We start from the raw sequence: 24,774 nt of genomic DNA on the forward strand, positions 1-24,774 counted from the left end.
CTCAAGCAAATATTCCTCCTGGCTCTAAGACGACTAAAAATTTTGCTATTCGTGTTAAGACCTATACAGTTAGGACTTCTAGCTCTTACTTCTGAGGCTTTATTTTATCTTGACTGTAAGCAAAATGATTACCTGTCAGCTTACTGTAATGCTGAAGAGGCATGATTTGCTTCAAACTTCTTAGAAGGAAAATAGAACATACGCATTGCTGTGCTTGCTCTGGTGTAAGTTACGTGAGTATTGGCAGATCTTTTCTGTGAGATCATGTATCAGTCTGCAAGGCAGAAGCTAGTCTGCTAGCACATTTAATCTATTTTTGCAAAGGTAGAAACAAAAAGTACTTTGTCCTAGCTAGTCTCATGAAGACTGACACTTGAATAGCTCTTTCTAGTTGTCTATTTGCTTATTTTTGTAACATGCTGTTATTGCTGAGTGGAGCTCATTGTTTCGCAGAAGCCACTTCTACTAAGTTCAAAGGCTTTCATCTATAAGTTGAACATCTCATACTAGCAATTTCACATGAGGTACTTGTTTGAACATTTCCAAGTTCAACCTCATCCGGATAAGTCAGAGAAACTTCTCTGGCAACTGGTAGCCCTTCTGTAAAATGAGGCTGTGCCAGGGCTGACTCTTACTGCTGTCTTCCACCAGATCCTTGATGTTGTACCTCCTTTCCCTCAGTTGGATGGGAGGAGTGTGACTGAAGGTGCTTTCTGACGGGTACAGAAGAAGCTCTAGAGAACCAGTATCTCTGGGGTTTTGGTGGGCTCTCCAGAGAATAATTTCTGCTCATTTATGCTTTATTGCTGAGAGAATCAAAGTCTGACAGAATATCCTGGAAATATTGCATCCATGTCCTAGTTTTTTTTTTAGATATTTTAAGTCTTTCTTCATTGCTAATCCCAAGTGTCTAGATAGAGTAGAAAGTCTGAGTCTTTACCTTGCTGTGTATTTCTCATGTGGCCATTTTCTGAAAGTCTAATCATCGGGGCTTTAAATTTGTCATGCATATTAGAGCTGTGTGGGAATTTACTGACACTTGCAGGTGATCATGAAGTATTCAGTTTATCTTTAGTTGAGCTTGGTTTCCTACTGCTTATTTCATGGTTTTCAGGTTTCTGTTGGCATTTACCTTTGTTAAGCAATAATTAACTCAAAGCATTGAACTGATTGAGTTATCATATTGGGAGAACGAACCAATAACTATAATGCAATAAGTGTTATTGCAACTTCCTGGTCATGAAAATTCCAGTACTGGAATACTTGATTTAGTTTTTAAGCTTTGGAAAGTGGTGGCGATAGAACAACTTCATAACTGATTCTCACTTTGGCAGCTACTTAATGCTAGCAAAAAGCTTGTGGTGTGTAGGAAGAATTGTAGTGGCTTTGCAGCTATTTTTTATGTTAATATAGGAAATGTCTTGTGAGCTGCTTGTTCTTTCCATTTGAACAGCAAAGAATGTGGTGTGCGCGTATGTTTTCTAATTACTGATGCTTCCACAGAGAGTCTGGATGACATTGTTTGCTTCCTTCTAGTGATTCTGTCCAGATGTATTTAAGCTGGAAACTGCAGAGTTAAGGACACTTGGATATTGCTGTCCTGTCCTCTCACCAAACCACACAGTTGAATCAAGCATGTGTCTGTCTCCTGAAGTGGGTGTCCAAAAATCAGTAAGAACTGTGCAATAAAGTGATAGAATGTGGGCCTTTTCAAAAAGAGACAAGGTCAGACACAGTCTGGCTTTAGACGAGAAGAATCATACTGAAGGGTAGGTTTTTTTACAGCTGCTGTGGACATGGTGCTAACGATGCTTCCAGTAAAGGTTGATCTCCTCTGGCTGCAGGCAGCTTAGCCAGTTTTCTTGGCATGAAATCTTGGTTAACTAGCACTGCCATAGAAATAGTATGGGTACAGCCTGTTAAGGCCCCACTGAAAAGCTCTGAAGAACTTGTGTCTTGTGCAAGGACAGCTTTGGCTCTGTGGGGAATGTAAGCCCTTGATTAAACTTAAAGCAGTATCACTGTACAAGTCAGAATTGTTAAAGCTTCCAGCCTCACAAGTGAGGGCACCAGTTCTATCCCATTACCCTCTTCAATTGCATACCATCTCAAAAACTTCTTACCTTGCTCTGTTACTGTCCTTACCCTTAGGTAGTGATTTCCAGTGCTGCAGGCTGAGGCCTTGCTGCTCTGCTGACAGGTGAGTGGGCACTAACTGCTGGGGAAGCACCTCAGACATTGTGCTGGGCAGTAAGTGCCTGTGTGGAGATGATGACTCAAGGGCTTGGGCAGTGCCTGTGCACAAATGCTCTTCACATGCGGGGGGATGCTGTTCACTGGCAGAGCTGTGTGGTGATGCTGTTCCACACCAGTTCAGAAGCTTCTAGTATAATAGAAACTTGCCCCAGAGCCAACTTTTGATAGTGTATCCTACTGAATTTTCTATCAGTTTTACGGAATCTGCCATGGGATTAGTATTGGATCTTAAATACTTGTACCCAGAGCAATTATTGAAGAATAGGGTAAATGCTTATAGAACAATAGTGGGTTTAGAGTCCAGGATACCTTAATGGCATTATGGAAGCTACCTATCATATTAACAGACCCATTCCAAATATACTTCAGTGTTGCATTCTTGACAGAGTAATTGTGATGCCAGGACTTGAAGATGAACACATCTTACACGTGCGCACTCAAGCGAGAATGTCAAACAGCACGTGCTAGGCTTGGAGATAGTGTTTCTTTCAGTATGATTTGGAATGTGGTACAATTATCCTTCGCTTTTGAAGCGTTATGCAAACTCAGCAATGCGTGGCTCTTCAGAAGTGACTGCAAACTGCAGGTTGTGGGAAAACCTGACTCCTTCAAAAGAGAATGTGTCTCTGTCTGCAGTCCATGCAGAGAAAACTGCTTGCAAAGCTTGCGCCAGGCCCTTTCATTGGGTATGACATGTCAGGAAGATGGTTCTGTTTTTCTGTCCGCATGAGAAGTCCATCTTCTAGCTTTGGTCTCCCAGACTTTCTGGTTTTTCCTCTCACTTAGGTTTTCCACAGCTTGCTTGTGTACTAGTTCATTCATCATTGGTCAAGTTGTTAGAGGGGAACACCTGGTAAGTAATACTTACAAGTGTCTGTAATGGGTTGGTATGAACTATTGAAATGTCTGCTGCTTTCTGTCTCTGAGCTTGCTCTTGGCTGCTTAATTTAAAGAAAATATAGGGGTGTTCTGGACAGGAAGGAACAAGAGTCACACTATCTGAAGGGCACTGCCTAGCACAGCTGTCCTGATAGGAATGAGGGTGGACTTCCATGGTTATAGAATCAATAAAGTATCATCCCTCTAAATATGGTCTTAAACTGCCTGATTTCCTTGGCAGACCTAGACATTCTTTTAAACATACAAACTCTTCAGGCAGTCTAAAGCTGTGGTTTTTATTGCAGGCAAATGTCTTGGTGACCTGAAGGAGGACTTTAGTAGGCTGAGGAAGTCTTTCTTGCAGTTGTCCTCCTTGCTGCCCATACTAGCAGGAGATGGGTGTGTTTTTCACAGACAGGTGAATGTCTACTTGGAGTCATAAGGCATCAGGTTCTATAGTGAAAAGCATTAGTTCAACTAAAAGTGGAAGTGAGGTAGCCTTGAGGGCCAGAAGGTGGGATTGCCCATGACTGGTGAAGGATCTATACCTTGCTTCAGATGTCCCTTTAAGTGTCTTGGGTTTCTGATGGTGTCCAAGAGGCAGGTTGACTTGGGTATTGCCAGTGACAGGTGGTAACTTGGAGTGGGGCTAAGACTCTGTAAAGGCAGAGGTAAAACAAGAGGAAAATGTGAAGAGCTGACATGCTATTACTGCATTGATTTCCATATCTATACAAGGCCTATATATTAAATGTATGCTGCTAAAAACCTCCCCCTCCTGTCCTCCCTTTGGTGGAGGCAAAATGACAGGCTTCAGTTCCTCACTCTTGCTGCTTTAATTCTTCCCAAGGCTGCTGTCAGAGCTTTGCTTCACCCTCTGGCAGCCTTGCTTGAGCTGTCAGCGCAGTCTGCGGGCCTTTCACTGTGAACACCACTGGTGTAGCAGTTGATTGAGCAGTGGAAGCCTGCGTAAGTATCACTGGCCGGTTCTCAAGTCTGACATCATATCCAAGAATTAGATGGCTCTCTTCCACCATGGGGATAATGATATAATTCCTACTGTGTTATTCATTAACTCACATTTCATTCAGTGGCTCCTAAGAGGATAACGACTACGTTAGAGGTGAACTTGCATAAGACTTCTGACATCCTTTTGATAAGATAAGAGTTAAAGCTATGTCAGACAAAGTTTAAGCACGGCAGTGATGCCTCACTGAGGCAGGTGGCATGTGGTGCATTACATGTACTGCCCTTAAAACCGATTTAATGGCTTTTTCTTTAATGGTTTAAAGAAAAGAGCCTGCTTCTAAAGTTGTTGGAGAAAGATCTAGTGCCCAAAGCCAGATGAAGGTCTTCCTTCACGTGGAGACTGCGTTTGCCTGATTGCATGGCTGTATAGAAAGGTGGTGTTCAGCCTAGCACTGCAGTGCTTCAGGGCAGGTGTGGCAGCCCAACAAGTGAGGTGGGGGACCTGCCACAATGAAAGCACATGGAAGGAAAAGCATTTTGGTGAAGGACAGCTGCTCCTGATTTGTATAAAAATTTTGGTACAAGAGGCTGTTGAACCTTGTTGGGTTTCTAGTTTTAGCATTAAAGTAGCTTGAGCACTTGTAGAATTGGAATATCCCTTACATGTTAGTGTCGTGTGCTCTTCCCTCTCACGTACGTGCTTTTGTAAGGTTAAACTGCTATATGCTCCTCTGCAAGAGAACTTCAAAGGGGAAAAGGATTATCTAATTTGCTAAGCGATTTTTGCTAACATTATGTTCAAATAATAAAAGTGGACAACTCTACCGCTAGCTTTAGGGCTGACTGTTTTAAAGGAGGCTATGGGAATTAGGTATATGGACTCATTTTGGCTCTGCTGCGAGTCCTTGATGACCTGGGTTTCCTGATAAATATGACTGTGGCTGTTGATCAAGCTACCATACCAAACATCAGTACTCTTCTATTCTGAGGGCTTGCTGGGCATTCATCTCCCTCCAGAAGAGGTTTATCTGTGCTGTGCAATTGAGCCAATAAAATAATATAATCAGATTAAGCTTTCTGTGGGAGGAATGGTGGTTAGATATTCCAATGCGTAATGCACTGTCTGATAACTTTTGCCTGTTGCTGTGAGTGCAGTGACATCAGTAGTTCATCCCCACAGGTAATAACAGATCATTTTAAGGAGGGGCTGTAGTAGCCTTGGACATCTGAAGAAATCCAGAACTTCCAGGTGGCCCAATAAGATCTTAAATTACCTGATATTTGGAGAAGCACTGGGTGAGGAAATAGTGACTTTATCTGGGAAGAAGGTGTTGTAGGTGGTGGTCTGGTGACTCAGGTGGCTGCCATCCTGGAGAACGAGATATGTCACTGCCCTGTTGTGGGTTGTGGTGCTGCCTGGCAAGTTACTGGAAGCTTTTACAAGTGTGCATAGTTATGGTTTTGGTGTTACATACACAACTCCAGGTGGGAGTGCTCATGTCTGCAGCTCAGACCCCCAGCTAGTGGAGTTGTATTGCCCAAATACAGAGCAGAGTGCTATAAAAATTGGGAGTATTTGAAGACTAGACTTTAGATATCTGTTCTGGGTACCAAAACTAGAAGATCCTTCTGATGCCTTGAACTCTTCCTATACTTAGTTTTTCAGTCTTCTAAAAGACTACCGCTTAACTGTGTGGAACAGTGTGAAAACTGTGGTAAGCGCTGTGGATTTTTAGCAGAAGAGGTGCTATAAAATGAGCAGTGTAGAAAAGGTGGACTTGTAGTCAGTGTAGAGTTCTGAATCAAGGTTTAATAAAAATGAATATAATGAAGAGTTCTGGATTCAGGGAGTACTGTCCACCTAGTTCACTGAGTGAGGATGGGCATTTATGGGAAGGAAAGAATGGAGAAGGGAATTAGGGATCATGCATATTCCAACAGAAGCTGAACTAAAGCTTCACAAGTGATCATAGTGCCTACATTTCCTAATGTGTTCACTCCAATCTTTTTGTATATAGACACTTTAAGATGCAATTACAGATTGATTTCCACAGCATGCATGAGTAGTGACAATATCTACTGTCATTAATACATGGGTTTCAGGCTGTCAGCTTTGCTTCCTGTGTTTACTTTATTGTGCGACTGCCTGTAACAACCGTAACTTCTAGTCCAAAAATCCATCACCAAAGCATGCCTGCCCCGTCGAGGATCTCTTCCCTTACAGCAGCTTTTATGCACCAGTGCTCTGACTTCTTGAATTATTGCATGTAAAGTAGTAAAATACCAAAACAGGCTGTGTTTCTTACCTGTTCTTGGAAGGTCTGTTTTTCGCCACCCACAGTAATGGTAACTGTGAAAAAGAACATCTTCAGTTTATGTCAAGCTTTAAGTTGTTCAGGTGGAGAATACAGAAGTTCGGCTGTAGGTGGTACTTCATGGATTTCACTGGTTATTCTGGAAGCCCCTACTGTTGGGGAAGACTTTGAAAACAGTTCTGTCAGCTGGACCTGAAACTGATGCAGAGATGTATATTTCCAAGATAATGACACAGATGTGGTCCTTGTAAATGTACATACCTTGGATCCTTGTACTTGGTTGACAGATTAATTTAAGCTTGCCAAGTAAGCTTTCCTACATAAAGATGTAATCTCATCCAGGAAAGGCGTTTGGCCAGTGTTTGGCATTTGAATCTAGAGGGACAGAACTGTATGCTAGCTCTTTCAGAAATACAAGGTCTGAATACTGAGGTTGTTCCTACAGCAAGCTGTTATTTACCTGAATTGCAAATGCTTTTTAACCTCAGCTCTGAGCATTTGCTTCTAGATTTGTCTTCACGTGTAGGTGTGTTACAGCAACTGCATACCCTCTTGAAATAAAGGCTTACAATGGAAGTTGACTTAAGTATTCTGAACATCTTATCCTTGTTTTCTCTGTTTTTGTTCAGTGCAAAGGCTTTATTTGCCTCAGAGTATTTTTCTGAACTTAGTTTAAGATTTCAACCTTAATTTTGGAACAGGTTGTCTAGAGAGAATATGCTTGGAGCTATTCAAACCTTGGCTGGACAAGTTTGAGCAACTTGATCTAAGTGGATCTAAGTCACATAGGGGCTTGGATGGACTGATGTTCAGTTGTCCCATTCATCCCAAATTCTGAATATTTTTTTGCATGTGTATCTGTCCTGGTTCTTTATACTTTCCTGTTTAGACTTAAAGGGGCAGAAGTAACTTCTTTGTAATTGGATATTGAATCTTGTTCCTGTGGCTGTTCACAATACAGGAATCTCTGGAGTTGAATTGGAGTTCCTTCCAGAAGGGACTGCAAAGTTTGGTGGTCCTGGGCCTGATGGCAAGCTTTACTGCAGGCAGCTTGTATTTTTATAGTTATGGGAAGGAAAGAAATTCCTGCCCTTTTTAGTTTGAACTTTGACCAAGGTTGACATCTCATAAGATCTTTAAGGAGATCCTTGAGTACCTGAGGAAATGGCGTTTCTCAGTATTGTGTTCATACGTCATCAGCAGCTTCATCCTGCTTATGCATCATGAAACAAGATGATGTCAGTTGAGGTCAGGGGTTTTTGCCATTTAATTTCATCATGAGTAAAGCTGTAAATTAGGACCCCAAACTCAACTACTAAACCTCTTATTGCTCCTTTTTTATGTTGTACCTACTTTTTTTTTGCCAAAACTTTCCTGATTTACTTTTTGTACCTAAGCAAATGCAACCTGGGTATTGTACCCTGATGGGTTTGAGACAGACATCTGAGTTCATGTTCAGTAAATACGGACTTGCTTTTGCTACTAAGTCAGTTAATAGAGGGTACTTCAAATCAAAGGGTAAAGAATAAAAATAGACTAATTGATCTTACTTATTTTTTACTGTGAAATGCCACTTCTGTGCATTTAATTGAAGCTTGACGGCTGCAAGTCACAGGTAAGAATTAGTGTTACAAATGCATAACTTGCACTATTTTCATATCTTTAAGCAAGCTCATGGCCCAGTATGCACATGTTCTTGCATGTCTTTATAAAATACAACTCGAAGGGGACATGCTAAATTTACTGAAAGGATGGTTGTAAATCTTTTTCATATTTCTTTAAAGGAAGGTTAAGTCTTGCTGGCTGATAAAAATTCAAATGCAAAACAAAAAGTGGATAAGGGAAGTTTCTTGCATACTGATGTACATCTTTTTTAAAATATGGGATTAAACTATATTGCATATGAAAATTACCTTATCTGGTGCATCAATAGAAGAATAAGCTGTTGAACTGCACTCACTTCTACAATTCTGGTGGGGAGCTGTGGGTGCGTTGTGTTTCGGTAAATTGCTGAAGAGCCCAAACTTCTTGTTTCTTTAAATTAATGATTTATCTCTTTTCTAGTAAAGACTTGGCTGTAATTAAATTAGGTTTGTTTTGAGTCACACAGGGAAAGAGTGAATGTTCGCTAAAGGATAAAACACTTAGATGACTTCACACCTGTTAGTTCTTTGTACTATTAGTGTTTTTCCTCTCAGGGTTTGCTATATCAACCAATGTGAAGGAACTTCTCTAGGAAAACAAGTGAGAGAGGGTTTAAGTCAGGGTTTGCCTGACGGGAATGAATCCACACTAAACCAGATGGTTCTGGATAGTCCCATTAGAGTTCACCAGGACGTAAGGGTCTGAATATACAGGCGAGTGCGTTCCTACCACAATTCAACACTAGAAACAAAGGTGTTGCTGTAGGTCAGTGCTTCTAGTGTTGAATTGTTGCAGGAGTGCATTTGCCTGTACGTGCAGACGCTTGTCACAGTCTTGCATTATTAATTTGTCATGCTTTTGTTTAAAGGGCATTTAGTATAAAATATGTTACTGGAGTAACACCTCTTTTTGGTAAGAACTAATCAACTATACAGAACTTGGTGTGGGTTGATCTAAGTGAGCAGGTAGGAAATCCAGACTTAAATCTTCATGTTCCCTAGGGAAACTCATTCCTGTTGGTTGATCTAGGCATTGAAACAGTGATTTCAAAGGGATATAGTTACCATATAGGATCGATTCCTTTTTCCAAATAAGGCAAATTTCTGCTGGTACCTTCCTAAGGAATCTTGAACATTTAGGTCAATGGATTTTTAACTATTGAACTAAATATAGGAGTGGGAAGGGGAGAGACTGTCTGTGGCTAGTAAATACTAACTGGGGATATGTCAAACCTTATTTCACTAGCAGAGTTGCGTTCTATTGCAGAACTTAATTTTAATTCTAACTGAAGCTCTGTGTTGATATACATATGTGCTTTGAAAACAACCACAAAACCTTCTTTGGTGCCTCTCAGAAATGCCTTAATATGTTTAACTTTGGCTTCATGCTGGTTTAGATCTTTTAAAATAAGCATATACTTTTAATCCAACTAAATTCTTTCCTGGTGCTGAATGTCTGTACAACTTTGGTGTAAATTGACAGGCTCGTGGACTTCCAGCATTATGGACGTTTGTGATAGATTTGTTATACATATAGAGAAAAGATTTGAAGGAGTTGTCATGACAGACCCCATCGTCCTTTGCTAGTCTGTAAGCAGGACTTTAGAAATTGTAATTGTTCTTGCCTTTGACATGTTCAAGATTTAAACAAGGTGGTTCCAGAGTATACTGTGGTGGTTTAGTAGCTGGAAGGCTACTGGATGTGAAAATAAATAAGCTTTAAAACATTTACATAATAAAGCCACTGGCTCTAACACACCACTGTTGTGCCTTTAGAGGAATCAGTTTTGCAGTTTGACAAAATTACTTAGTCTATTGGAAGACCTCTGTAGTTAATACTAGATACTCACAATGTATGTCATTGATCTTCAAAACTAGTTACCAAAATTGAAACATATTAAGACTAGGTTCAGATTTCTTCAGGCGATCTTAAGAGATGCAAGGCTACTTATTGTGCCTCATGGTGCCCCTGTCAAAGGACGTGTACAGATGCTGTTGAGAGCCCCATCAAATACCGGGGATCTAAAGTCTTGGCTATTCAGAGCTCCTCACATAGTTCGATATGCAGGTGGCTCAGTGTTCTTTTCCTACATGTTTGTGGGACCCTTTTTAAGGCTATCGTTCTTTGCTTGCCTTTTATTTTGGTTGTGGAGTCCCATCTCCAGGTCTTACTTAAGTGCAGCTTGCAAATGGAAAGTAGCATTTTGCCAGGTATTTTTCTGCTTCTGAAAGTAACTGACTTTCCATGAATGGAAAAAAGATGGGAATATACAACTCAATATTTGGAAGATACTGAAGAGATTTAACTGTAGGAGAAAAGGTGTTTGCTCTTCTGCTTTTTCTCCTAGTTTTAGTGAATTGAATCAGCTGACCAAAGAAAGGACATCAAGTAGCAGGTTTCTGGAGGCAGCGTGCTGGTTGATTAGCACACTGTTTGTCCCTTGTGATCTAAATGTAGGAAGCCTCCTTAACTGGGGAAGGTATCTGAGTTCTGGGTACATCTTAACGCGTGTAGGGAGCCAAACACTTTACTGCTGTGCCTAGTGGAAGGGTGATGCTAGGGTGAGTCTTCTCTCCTGCTGTAGAAAACTTGCCCGGTTACAGGGCATACTGTTGAAAGTTTGGAGGAATTGAAGGTGGAAACTGATTGATGTGATGACCTGTTTTGTTCTAGTCTGGAAGGGATTAGCTGCTCAGATGTAAGGAAGGCAGCAACCTATTCTGCTAAATCACGTGTCTGGCTTTAAACTGGAAGTTGCTGCCTCAGTAGGAGCTGGCATAAAATTCCTTATGCTCACTTAAGCTGCTAGTATTTCCTTACCCAGCTCTTGCTGGTCTCCTTATCATGTGCAAGCAGACATGGTTTTCTCTTCATAATTTTGACTACAGTATTTACATGTATTAAGTGGCTGGTTGAATAGTGAGTTCTGTTGATACCGTGGCAGTCTTGTGGATCATGCCCAAACAAGTAGTTGGACTGCTGTCTGGAAAACAGCTGTTTATGATCCTAGAAAAACTAGCCTAATTCTTTATGAACTCCTGAAATGTGAAATTTAGGTGGCCAGTTCATAGAAAGGGGCCTCTTGAGACTAAATAAAGCTAGCTGTCTACCTGGGTCAGCTCTTTGAATATGATTACTCGGTTCAGTTGTGTTATCAGGATTGTTTTGCATGTACCAATAAAGAAATACTTGAACTCAGTGCTTCTCTTGTATTGAATTAAGTTACTGGTTTATACTGTAAATAAACAGTAGCTACTAATGCTGTGATCAAATGTACTTATCCCCTGCCATGGTTGGTTGGAAGAGATGAGTTCTTCATCCCTGAGTTCACGGATGCTGGCCCCAATATCTTTTCTGTGTGTTATACCCAGGGACAACTTCAGTTCCTGTTGGTACAGGATACAGTTGTATGCTTAATAGCTCTAATGCAGATCGGGGCTTTTTGAGGGTAATTGGTATTTGAACTGTAAACTCTGCCATTTAAACTTAGTCTACTTAATGCTTTGAGAAGTAAATATGTAAGTAGTTTGAGATGAGCAAGCTAATTGACTAGTTCTGTAAAGGAATTGTTACTTCTGCAGGTGCTGAAGCGATTCTTAAGCAACCTTAAATTCTGTAAAAACTAAATGTTGTGCAGTTGCTTTCAGGCTTTTCTTTTTATCAGCGTCTGGTCTGGAAACAAACTCATATACAGCCTTGAGGAGTAGTGGTGCTATAACCTGACTTCTTCGTGGATTAGTTTCGTCTTACATCTAGGAATTATGTCACAAGGGGTCTGAAACGTCAGAGTTGGTGTAAGATAAGGAAGGGAGAGCATTTTGTTGGGAGGAGTGTGGGAGCAGTACCTTTTCTGATGGCTCACCATGTTTGAGGGAATGTGAATGTAGTCTATTTTAAAAGTAAAACCACTTTAAGTGTCACATGAAAAAAAGGAATTTTTGGAGTATGCCACAATTTTACCAAGTGCTAGAGTTAGGCCATTTGAAATGACTAACTTTGACAGTTGTATAAGGTAGTCCTGTGTGAGTCACTGAACACTGAGCCCCTCAGGTGCCTTCTAGTCCTAGGCAGAGACAGTCAAGGTGTATATGCATCTTACCCAAAGGGCCTCCTTGACAGAACAGGTTTTTTCAATGCAACTTAAGAATTAGTCCGGTTAGAAGTTGTCTTATGACAAAAGCACTGAGTGGTATTTTGTTAAAGAGGTTTTAAAAGCTTTGTGCCAGACAAAGTATGGTAAAAATAATGAGGTCAATTTACACACTTAGGAGCTAATAGCTGTAACTGTGTGTAAGTTGTCCTAAAGCAATTCAATGGGGGAAAAATCTAATGGGAGTGTCATCTGAAACTCCAGAGGAGTCTTCAAATCAAATTTGCTTCTTGGTTCTTCCTGTTTTCAAAACTTTCTTTTTTAATTACTTGTAGATCTCTCTAGTGTTGCATTGATGATCAATGAACTACATGTATGGAACCTGTTTTATGGGTATTGCGTAGTGCTGCTCTCCTAGGACAGCAGCTGCCTCTGTTCCAGTGCTCTTCCAGTTAAGAGTGGACTCAGTTAAAGGAAAATGTTACCAGAGGAGGGAAGGGGGCTGAATAGGAGTTTTGGGAGGATGAGTAAAACTGTTGAGACTTTGATTAACACGTCTTGTCCCTGTTTGTTTTTTACCTTTCTTCTAGGAAGGAAGAAATAAGTGAGGGAGTGCTGACTCACGGCAGATAGGCTGTGAGGACCTTAGTGGAAAGACGGGAAGTATGTGAGGCAAAGTATTCCCTTCCTACTTAGCTCTGTCATTTCAAATGGAAACTTCTGCTGCCTGGTCTCAGTCTTGCTCACTTGCTTTTTCTGTATCATAACATCAGTCTAATATTGCCCTACCTTTCATGGCTTTTTGGTTACCTTTTGATGTAATTTTCCCTCCCCAACACACTTGCTCACCTTTCTCGCCTAGAACCTTCACAGATCTACTCAGCTCCCACCAGACTGGGCCCTGGTCAGCATTCTGTGTCCTGTCAGCTTTCAGATATGACTTCTAGATTCAGGTCCTTGCAGATCTCTCCACAGTTCAGACCGATCTGTGTAGCTCGTTGGTCCTTCTTGGTAGGTGTTACTTGTCTGTCATGCACATAAAATGGAGGAATACAGAGTAATTGAAATAAAAGGACAATGATAGAATGGGTTATTAGTTTGAACTTTAAACCTCCAGTGGTTGGTCAGAATTTCTCTGATGGGTAAATTTGTATCCTGGCTTATATATGAATAGTTGCAGCATTTTGGTCTCAGGATTTTATCCAAATTGAAAAGGAATTCAAAGAAAAGAAGACCTGAAATCTTATAAGAAAAAGTATAATTTTCTTCAGATTTTTGGTTTTAAGCTCTCTGCAGTGTTTTGGCCAGGGTGGTTTTTAGATCAGTGAAGGAGAATATAATACATAATCTTTTATTCAGAAACACTCTTTCCTAAAAAAAACCCCTCTTATTTATTGGAATAATTAGTACTCTAATCCCACCTAAAGTTCCAATGATTTTTATTCTTTACATCAGTTAAGGAGAAATGGACCTTACCTAATGTAAGATCAAATTTCTCTTTACTACCATTAGCTATTAAATATCTGCAGCCTCAGCAGTGTTTTTCCTGCCCTTCCTACCACATTCTTCCATCATTTCAATCTTTGCTTGCTGTTCGAGATGGTTTTCATTTTAACTTTTAACAGTTGCCTCTGCATTTAATTTTTGGAGAGTATAATGGTTCTTTTTTAACTAGTATGCAAAGATAATCAGCTTAATCAAATTGCTTTAAAAACAGATTAACGCCTGTTCTGAGTGGGAAGATGAAGGAAGCTAATATGCCTACCTATGAAGGGTTGTGCAGGAAACTAAATTACTTACCATTAATGTATGAGTAAGTGCAGTGACAGATGTTGACAAAACTTTGATGCTTTGGACTAATAATTGCTTTTATTCTTCACTCACAGAAGCATAAGTAGAATGGAACATGGAATAAGACAGTTTAAAAATGCTCTTACGTAGGACACTTTCCATTTGTGTTAAAGGGTCAGTCAGACATCTGGTACAGCAGCTGATCTCCGCTTATTCTATCGTGTGTCTGAGCATCTATGTCTGTGCTTCATATTCAACTGCTCTCCAAGCTGGAAATTATGTAACTTAATTTGGGGCAGTGTACGATAGAGGAGATGCTGCATGGCAGTATAAACAAGAAAATACCTCCTTGAATATCAACATTCCTTCTTCTCTGTGTACGTGTTTTAAAACTCTCTATAAACTTATAACCTTGCACGGTCTGGCCTCAGGAGCAGCTGTATGCAGGGTAGCAGTCCCACTGCTTGCATCCCAGCTGTGGTTTTTAGCTCAGCCCCAAGCTAACCACATCACCCCAAGCAGTAGGTAGCTGATAGTAGTACTTTGTTCCTATTCCTTAGCCCACTAAGAATAAGGTTAAAATAGTTTTAGGGGAAAGCAAGCTAAAATCCCCCAGGAAGGACATAAAGAGGACAAGAGAAATCTATAGCCAATATGCGAGCTAAAGCTGAGCAGAAAGAGGCCAGACTAAGAAGTGACGAAATGGTAAGTGTGTGATAACGTGGTGCAAGAGGAGGTTCGGTCACTTCAGTGTTGGGTTATATGGGAGCAGTAATATTGCGAAGTTAGAAATGTAAACAGAAATAGGGAACTTCTAATCAGAAGCTGCACTTGTGTAATACTGAGGTTGTGACATGGTGTGGCATAACCAATGCAAAAATGCCGTATTTCAGCAAAGGGAGGAAAAAAAAAATACACCTTCAAAATAGTCAGTTACCGGAAGAAAGTTTGGTTTGGTTTTGCTTGTCTGTCTGTTTATAAGGATAGTTTTGTCTGTGGCTAGAGAAAACTTGGATTTGTTTTTTTCCAAAGCCGCTATTCTCTTGTGTTATTTCACTTTATGCTTATCAAAGCATACCTCTTCAGTTCTTGCTAGATACAGCCTTTCAGCTAAGAAACTGATGTGAGAACTTTCCAGTCTTCTGATTAAACAAATGTGTTTATTCCAACTTCTGAAGAGAGTTTTTCCTAACTAGTTGCCAATGTTTTATTTTAATAAATGTCAAGAAAAACCTTGTCACAGGCTCATGGTACAATCTGGGTTGGAGGTTGCGTAGTCCAACACCCTACTCAGAGTAGTGCCGACTTTGATGTTGGATCAGGTTGCTCAAGGGCTGGTCGGTTTTGGAATATTTCCAGAGATGGAGGTTCTACAACTTAGAAACCTCTTGCAGTGCTCAGCCATTACTCTACATTTCCCCCTACAAGTACATTATTACTTGGGTTTCACAGTTACAGTATGATTGATATATCATTCCACTATGCTACTTCTCCATAGCATCTTCCAAGAAAAAAACAGTGGAGACAAGGTCTGTGTGCTATTTAAAGTGTTCCCCTAATGCCTGAGTTCCCAAAATAGTCAACAGAGCAGGAGCCTAATAAGGTGGTTCAAAGCAAAAGCTTAGTTTAAGTGTTCTTGTTCGCGTTACCTTAAGTACTGGAGCCCTGTGACAGAATGAATTCTTACATGTTTAAAACTGTGTGATGTTAATATGTCCTTCCACACCTGTGCTTAAAAAAAAATATCCAAACCAGGTATGAGAATGTGAGGGTGCTAAGCCCATTCCTTTACTAGACAAGTTTGACTTTGTAGGATTTACTGAAATGGTCCTGTTCCCCTTTCCATCTTCTGCCCTCTGCTCTCCTAATGGTGCTGAAGCGGTTCTTTGTGGCTCAAACAGAAGAGCTAATGCAAAGGAAATGGTGGGAGCGTGTGGGGGGAGGCTGCGTCACCCTCCTCGGGGGCAGCAAACTTTGATGTGCTTAGCTGTATTAATTAAAAAGTTAGGCGCTAGTACTTGGGATTGCACCTTAAGTAATTAGTGTTTTTGAGGTGGTAGTAGAATTCATAGCAATGTTTCTTCTTACAGTCAGCTTTTTTTTTTTATTTTGGCACAAGTTGTTGACTTAGGAAGTGATAACATTTGAGGTGCTTATCTGCGACTAGCAGCCTTGGAAGAGGAATGCTGATGAGCGTGTCGTGAAGTGTTTTCTGAATACTGGCAGGAATAAAGCGGAATTATTAACGTTTATATTGGAACATTTTTCTCCTGTTTTTAAACTTCTCTACAAAACTCTTGAGATTCAGTGGCTTCTTCCAAACCTCATTAAATTCAATAAAAAGCTTGTTGGAGATTTTGTGAAGGTTTTTTCTTGAGGCTAAACCGCACAAAGTAAGTCTACCTCCTGCTACCTTAAATATGTATTTTGCCCTTTTAAAAGCAGAGACACAGACGTGGCCAGAAAACTCTCTGAAGAGTCATTCTAGGGTTGCGTACTCTGCCTTCATAGCCTTTTTTTGTTTAGTGAGCTTGCGAAGTATTCCTGTCAAAGGTGACTTTGTACAACCAAGCAGCTCTAAAGTTGAACTTGTTGCGTGATCAAGCTGGTACCTCAAAGAGAGGTATGTGTCGTATTTGATTGTCAACCCATACAGCTATTTGCATTGGCATTTGGCCTCTTGGTGAAGAGATGAGAGACGTTTTAAAATTAAAAAAAAAAAAAAAGTTGATCTCTGTTGCAGGTAACCAAATGTCGTGTTCAGAAACTATTTTATAAAATTGTAATTCATGATTAGCAGTGGTTTTTAACAACCGGGGCCATTCATATAGGGTGTTCGCTGTTAAAGCAGAGCATCCTCCCATCACAGTTCTTTTAAAGAATAACTGAATATTGAGAGGCATGAGATTCCCCTGAAGTGTGTCCACTCTGTGAAAAGTTAGGATTTCTTTTGCTAGATGTGCCTAAGGCTGTACTACTTAAAATATCTCTTTAGGACTGATGAAGTAGAAAATTATATATCCTTTTTTTTGTGTGCTGAAAGTATTTTTTACTTTTTCCTGTTACAAGCCATAACCTAAAGGACATAATAAAGGCAAAATAAAGACCTTTTTTTATAATGGGTCAGAACATGAAAATTGCCACTAGTTGTGGCACATCAGAGCACAAGCAAACTATTTCTAGCAGCAGGACTGTATGTTCCTGTAAGTTAAACTTTCCAGGCACATACACATGCAGTACACTAATGGGGTAGTTTCCAAGTTACAGTGAAGAGCAAATCCTCTGGTACACTGGACACAAGGGAGGGTATTCCACCAGTTTGGCTGCTGGCATGCTGTAGGAATGGTTGGTTTTAGCCTGGAACTTTAATTTTAGGTTTTAGGTATTTTAGTATAGAACTTGGTCTCTCACGTGACTCAAGCTGTTGGAGCAGTTGTGCAGATGCTGTAGGAGCTGGCTGTGAATATCTGCTGAAGTCACTGCCTGAGAATGAGGCAAATCAGATCTTTTATCCATGTAATTTATTTTTGACAAATATATATTTGTGACAAAATACTTGATTTTTTTTAAGGAAATAATTGTACAGCACTTAGTCAAAAAGATAGGCCTTGGGAGGAATGTTATATCAGGACTGTTCACCTTGGCTGTTTTGCAGCTTTGCCCAAAAGTATTTAGGCAATAACCAGTATTTAGGTGTGTTCATCTGTTTTATGGGGGGGTGAAAAAGTGATTTTTAGCATAAAATTAAAACAGGCTTTTGAAGATCAGTACAAAACCAGTTGGATATTCTGTGAAAGAGCTCTGCTGTAGCTTGTATTGCTAAGTAATATTTTTTCACTTCTGTGTACCAAGGAAGCTTTGAAAATTTTTTAATTGCTTTGTGGCCACGATTTCTGAGCTATTCCTTACCAGAAAAGAGGCCTTAACTAATGGACGTGTACCTGTCAGAAGCCAATCGTCAAATTCTATCTTTGGACATATTAAGATCTCAGTAGTTACAACTTACATAGTACTTTTTCCTTTCCCTCTTTAATTAAGACAAACTAACATAGCAGTTGAGTTTCTTGAACAAGTTGCTAGCTATTTAAGAATCGGGTTTTTTCAATTGAATCAAAGTGTAGGGTTTTTTTTTTAATTGAAGGTTCATGTTTTAAAGTACTGTCTCTTTATTTGCAGTTGCCGATGTGAAGTATCGGAAGAGTATTATTCGAAACTTTCTGGGGCAAAGAGAACTGTTTTATCTCTCATTCTTTGGTAAGCTAATTGTATTATTTTGATAAGAGTAGCCACCTGTTGAAGGTGGATTCTATGGTTATCATTGATTATTCTGTTAAAGATGTTAGACAAAATTAATATTTTACTGAGTTGGAATTTGCAACCTTTAATTATGAAAAAAAACCACCAAAAACCTTCTGATTCTTAGTTGTATGCAGTCTTCAAACATGATTCTTTGTCTGTCCTGCTCCTATTCCTAAGTGATGTGTAAATGTCCGTATTAGTGACTTCCCCAGTAAACACCTGTGAAAGCTATTCAGTTACTTCTCCAGGTAGTGCCACGAAAGGGGAAACCTTGCTGTCAAGGGATGGAAATGTGGGAAATGAAGTGTTTATCCTATCTCAGGATAATTTCCTTCCACCTGTGAAAGGCGGAAGTAGTGTTTTTTCACTTTGTAAGAGAAGTGTCATCTGCTAAAGCCAGATCATTCTCGAATATTTCATGCTCAAATTTTCCAGTGCTTTGTTGTCAAAACCTTTGGATTCCCATCTGAAACTTCTACAGGGCAACTGTGACACAGAATGTAAATAGCTATGGTTTGAGACTGAGGGTCCACTCCGTTTATTTTAGTATCAAAATCAAATGGAATTTAGGATCTGGACAGGGAAGGCAGGGGAAGAAAGTGAAACACTTAGTACTTCCTTTTTCCTTTTTTCCCCTTGAGTTTTTCTTTTTCCTTGCTGTAAGTCCAACTACATTTAAATATATGTGAATTTAAATGATCCTCTATATAATCTTTTTTGTTTAGAATCACTGGAAAACAGATGGTTATTGCTAGTCTTAATTATGTACATAATTTAGACCAGAAGGCACATCTGAAACAAAAGGTAATTAAGATGTTCCTGTAGTGGCTGAACAGAGCCTGAGGTTACAACCTTTACTAATCATTTATCCTTTCATGCAGAACATAAGGATGGAGAATAAACAAGACTAACCTCTTTTTAGTGTAATTTAATATATGTGAAACTACAGTTGAAAGGGGGCAGTATGGTAAACTGATAACCTTTTCTGGCCACAGTCCTGACAAAAAAAAAAAAGTTATTTTTAACAATAAAACAAAGTTTTACTACACTATTTATAAGCTATCTCTATTCATTACACTATTTATATGTGATCCTATTTGTAAGTGGGAGCCTGAATTTGAGGGTGCTGTTTATGAAGGTGTTTTCTTGGTGAGTTATTATCTAAGCTGTATTTGAACATCTCCATTTCATTTCTGGGAAATGGTTTTCACTGTCATGAAAGAGCTGATTATTTGCCAGCTGCAGTTAAACACAACGAGAATTCTTATTCCATTCTACTGGTAGTCAAAGGTGATGGTATGGGTCAACTTGAGAACAGATCTATTCAGCCAGTCTCACTTTATGTCAAGATGTCCTTCCAGGTGGCACAGTATGTTAATGACCATGGGTAGAATTCCATGCAGTGGTTCCTTGGGGTTCCCAATATGAAGAACGTCCTCAGTCACCCCGCTAAGGCAGGGCTCGTAAAGTGAGGATCACAAATCCCTGTGCTGGGTGTCACACAGGCACTGTGATCCTTTTTCTATGCACATGACTAACCTGGGAGGGTTTGCTAAATGGATGGATGGAAATGGATTAGAAAGTTTTGGTATAGAAAGAAACTGAGATTGAAAGTGTAGTTTCAGCAGCAGCCCATGCTGAGAATGAGTGAATTAACTCTGAGAAGAGCGTGTGGTCCCCAGCCCTCATCCCAGGGGTGTATTTCCTTCCCCTTGTGCTTGATCCAGTGACTGTGAGATGATGAAGGGAATGGGATCAGCTTGTTGACCTGATGGGAAATGAATTATTTCTTTTGGTATATTCACTGTCCGTCAGGTCAGTGAACTTCATTCTAACAATTCAATGTTTCTTCCTGCTTTTGCCAGCAATCTTTAGAAGTACTTTTGTGTTGTGGCAATTAAGTTGATGGCGTGTTGCACTGATACCTGGAAGCAGTGTGAGTGTGCAAACTGTTTTAGAATGAGTCTCATATGTTCTTGTACCATTTAACTTGGCAACATCACTGTTTATATCTGATAATCCTGATTAAAACTGAAAACGCCATTTTTTTTTCACACAGCTTTTCCAAAATTCACCTTAAAAAGGAGGATTCCCACATTCATGTAAAAATCCACGGTATTATAACAGAAGCTGTTTTGCAGCTGAACGTAGCAGTTAAAATAAACTTGTTCTGCAGTAATTTGGATAGTCTCTGATGGTTTATGCTGGGTTTTAGGAGTACAGCTGTAAGAATTTTACAAGACCTAATTTTTTGAGATAATACTGCTTTTATTAATATGTAGATGCTTATATAGTAAATTTTTAAATAAATATATGTAATAAATCTGAAGCATAAAAGAACAATTTTGTTACGGCACAGTGCCTAATATAGTAAAACTTTTTGTCAGTGGTACTAAGCATGTTTTAGATTTGTAGTAAGGTTCATCTTTTTTATTAGGTCGGTGTTTCTTTGGTAGTTGTACCTGAAGTTGAAAGAATTTTCTGAAATAGCAAGGTATTTTACCATTAATGTTTAAAACTTTGTTCCAGTTGTACGTAAACTGTCCAGATAAATCAGTCTGGAAATCTTTGGTCTTAATGACTTTAACAGAGGTTGCTATTCTGGAAGAGCAGAATTGGTGCTGGTGAAGAGGTGCTTGGTTGCAGAGGGCAGTTGTGCGAACAGCCTGCCTCCAGCAGCCTGCAGAAACGCTAACTGAGGTGTCCTCCTCGGAAGCGTTCACGCAGATCTGCCCTAACTCGTCATTGCTCTTCTGGCTGGACGTAGACCTGATAGCTGAATGCGTAAACTTATTGTTTCAAGGATGGAGAAGGAGATTTGTCTAAACCTTAGAGTTTTTAAACCCATCTTCTCTTGAATCATTACTCTTCATTATATGAGGATATACTGCAAAGTTAATTCAGTCTGTGCTTTTCTTGACAGATGAGCTGTGAGATAGAGGTTGACTAGACAAATAAGCCTGTTGCTTAGTCAGCCATCTTTTAAATTTGATTGAGTAGGAGGCTCATTTTTTAAATCTCGTAGATCAAGGAGAATGGTGCATCACATTCTGAAAAACGTACTGTGAGCACCAAAGGTTAGAACCAGAAACCAGATGTGTTTGAGAGAACTGCTGAACCCCTCCTTTCTTGGTATCTTCAAGTCAAGAGTAGACATGGTTTTGGAAGATAAGGTAACCACAACATACATAAAATACCAAGTCATGCTGGAATCAAGCAGAAGCTCTTGTTTTGAATACAGAGGCTGGAATTTTATGGCCTTTGATATATTAAAAATCAGACCTGATGAATTTATGGCCTTTTTAGCTTTAATCACTGTGATTCTTTGAATATACTCAGTTACAGCATGGGTTATATATGAACCATCTTTCCTCTGCTGCTTCTTTTGGAAAAAAAAAAAAAAAAAAGCTGCCTTTTTAAAACCAATATTAACAATAATATTATCTTCATCTTGGTGTTTTGGTAGATAGCATTTCTAGATTTCCTTTGTTTCTGATAACTTAAAAGAATGTTCCTACTCTCCATTGTTCTTGCAGGCGTGAAAATTTCTGTGCTTTTTTATTTTTCCTTATCAGTTTCCGTAGTTGATAGTCAGACTTCTGTTAAGTCTTCTAGCTCATGATTTTCTTGTTTGTTTAAACCTGGAATTTTATATCTTTTTGCCTTAATTTTTGGTAGATCGGTGGCAGTTCCAGCTTGATTCTGCTCATAATTTCTTCCTTTATATATGTGTGTGTATATATATTATATACAGACACACACACATATATGTCCTTCTGCAAGCTGTGCAATTTTGAACCAACTTGCAAGCTTTTATATGCTGTTTCTCTCCTACTCAGGGGACATAAAGGCATTTTGTTTATCGTGATGTTCCTATTTAACAGAGGTTTTGGGAACAGTGTAATGCTTTATTCTCATTAATAATTTTTAGAAAGCTGTTTTAGTTTCAGACTGTGCATCTGCTGCTGCTTTTCCCTTTGTAAATATCCTGTACAATATACAGGATGTAGTTAGTGCTTCCTGCAGTGGCAGTGTGCACGTGAGCGGATGGATATGAACTCATTTACTCTATCAACGACAGCACTGATAATTTGAAATACATTTATAAGTAAGGTGACATATGAACTGAGAACTGACTGAACTTGACTAATATATCTTTGTATCTTTTATGTGCTGGAGATTGCAAATCCTGTAAAATACATGAATTTTTTTTAAGAGAAGAACCTACCTGAATTTTAAAAATTTAATATAAGAGAAATCTCAAAATGAAATTGTAACTCCTGTATTCACATCAATCATGAAGTTCCCAATAGGATCAATTGCATAAACTTCAAGACTCTACGCTCTTTAATATTTCCAGAAAATTTGCCGATGATGAAAGTTCAGGGGATTGTTAGATAGTGGAGAGAGCAAGTCACTAGTGTGTAGTGATGTGGAGCTCTTGGAAAGGTCGGTGCAAGAAAATTGATATTTTGATTCATCCGTGGATGTAGAAAATGAGTAATAACTACAAAATGAGGAACTTTATCCATATAGGAATTAGCATTCATATGCCATAGTAGAAACAAGATTACCTCCAGAGGATCTGACAACCTGTGTTACATAACAGATCAGGCTAAATGATCACAACGACCCCTTTGGTTTTATAACCTCTATATTTGTGAATCATCATGTGCAAATGGCTTGGGAGAAAATTCAGGATGATCAAGAAAGATGAACGTGTTTTAATTTAAATTATCTAAACAGTGGTCTAATTGCTGCATTCACACAGGCGCTTTCCCAGAAGTACATTAAAAGATGATTTTTCAGAATGAACAGAAGGACCCAGACACACTTTGAAACAATTTTGTCTCACAGGAGAGTTAGTTTATACGGGTTTCATCTTCTCATAATTACTGTTTGCTTGCAGTTTTCTAACAGCTGAATTTTCAGTCTTTAAAAGTTAATTTGTATTTATTTGCCAAAAGAAAATTGATCTAACTTCTTCATTATACTTTTCTGCTTTTCTAGATTTTAATAGTAAGTGAAGAAGAGCCTCCAAGTATTGTGAGTAAAGACGAGGATTTCTCCTCTTATCCAGGGCCTGTCATGGTAAGCAAAAGGGGTTTGTAGGGTCTGTTACAGAGCAGAATAGGCTAAAATCTGAACATTGTTAGAGAATTAATGTTTACACGTGGGGTGGTTGAACTTTAAGTATAGTGCTAGACTCGGCTAGGCTAATGCTTTTTCCTAATACTATTACAAGTCTTTTTTTTTTGTCTTTAATAATCAGGCAGCAGGAAGGAAACCTGTTTCTAGTATCATATTTAGTTGTTTGCGTGCTTGTCTTTCAAAGTTTAAGTTACTGATACCCGAATTCTCTAAATGCTTCATCCTGTTTGAGCTTTTTGCTGGTCATTGATAGCTTGCGATGTGGTGAAGAAGGCAGCAAGTGACAGTGCTGAAGTAAACTGTAATGCTTTGTTTCTCAGGATGAAGAGACTCAGCACAGCCTTGAATGCATCCAGGCTAATCAGATTTTTCCCAGGAAGCAGCTGATCCGAGAGGATGAGAACCTTCAGGTAATCACCACACTGCTCCTTGCCAGTTAAGATCACAGTATCCGTGGTTGACTTTTGTACGCTCTGGTCTCTCCCGTAGAATTTTCATTTGCAGTTGAGCACTGTAATAGGAGAAATAAACTTTCTTTTTAAATACTCGTGTACTGTTGGTAGGACAGAGAACTTGTGTATTATATTGCAAGAGATTCCTTAGAGCCTCTGAAAAATACAGCCATTGCTTCTGTAGTAATTGCAGGAGCTAGGTTATATTCCAGAGTTTAGAGCTCTGTTTTTTAAAGAAATAACAGTAAGCTAGTTAAATGCTGCCATTGCTTATTGATACTGAGAAGTCAAAAGTCTTACGTTACCCGTTTTGTGATTTTCTTAGTTTCTTCATTTTCCAAAGTACTTTTGAAATCAGTTTAGTTCAAATGATTCATCCATGCAGATGCTCTTATATCAACTGAAGTAGTTTGTTTCATTTTAATAGAAAATATTTTTAATTGATTTCAGCTATGTTGGTGTAAACTCAGCTTATTTTCAAGTTGAGCATTTGCACTTTTCACCCAGCTCAGATAAATTGCCTTAAGTTACGTTTTTAATAAAACAGTTGCAGTTTATGTGCAATGTAATAAGACTGCAGGTTCTCTAACTTCATAAAGCAGCAGCGTGTAGTGCATTTTTATATTTGCAGTGAGAAATATGAAGCCAAAAGTATGATTTGTCAACGGACTGCAGCTGTGTAGCGTTTAGATACCCAGTCTAAGCTGGTTACCTGAGCTTGCTTAGTGGATGGTGGGGACCATAGAATAGCATAGAAGATTATTCATCTTAGATGTTTTGCCTGCTTTTGGATGAATTTAATGACACTATGGAAATGCCACTCTCCATTAAGTAAGGAGCGAGAGCATAAATCAAGGGGTTGCTCAGACTGCTTGCCAAAACCTGAGGATATCTTGCTCAGATTTTTCATAAAAATTAATTATTTTCC

The 24,774-nt window shown here is 39.2% G+C and overlaps 1 protein-coding gene across 9 annotated transcripts in view; it reads left to right on the forward strand.

Moving 5' to 3' along the window:
* Positions 1-24,774, forward strand: part of MTMR3 (myotubularin related protein 3) — an 81,735-nt gene that overhangs the window by 14,094 nt on the left and 42,867 nt on the right. For 3 of the 9 annotated variants that reach the window (XM_075110302.1, XM_075110311.1, XM_075110305.1), the window contains 3 exons: positions 18,121-18,198; positions 23,254-23,334; positions 23,715-23,804. In XM_075110302.1, the coding sequence (XP_074966403.1) occupies positions 23,332-23,334; positions 23,715-23,804 (93 nt within the window). In that variant the 5' untranslated portion in view covers positions 18,121-18,198; positions 23,254-23,331. Of the gene's footprint in view, positions 1-12,743; positions 12,817-14,507; positions 14,650-16,063; positions 16,338-16,470; positions 16,568-17,236; positions 17,461-18,120; positions 18,199-23,253; positions 23,335-23,714; positions 23,805-24,774 lie in introns of those variants that run through there. The other 6 variants (XM_075110307.1, XM_075110303.1, XM_075110309.1 and 3 more) reach the window with 6 other exon arrangements.

The sequence above is a fragment of the Phalacrocorax aristotelis genome, chromosome 15 (assembly GCF_949628215.1).
Source record: "Phalacrocorax aristotelis chromosome 15, bGulAri2.1, whole genome shotgun sequence".
In the NCBI taxonomy this organism is placed as follows: Eukaryota; Metazoa; Chordata; class Aves; order Suliformes; family Phalacrocoracidae; genus Phalacrocorax; species Phalacrocorax aristotelis.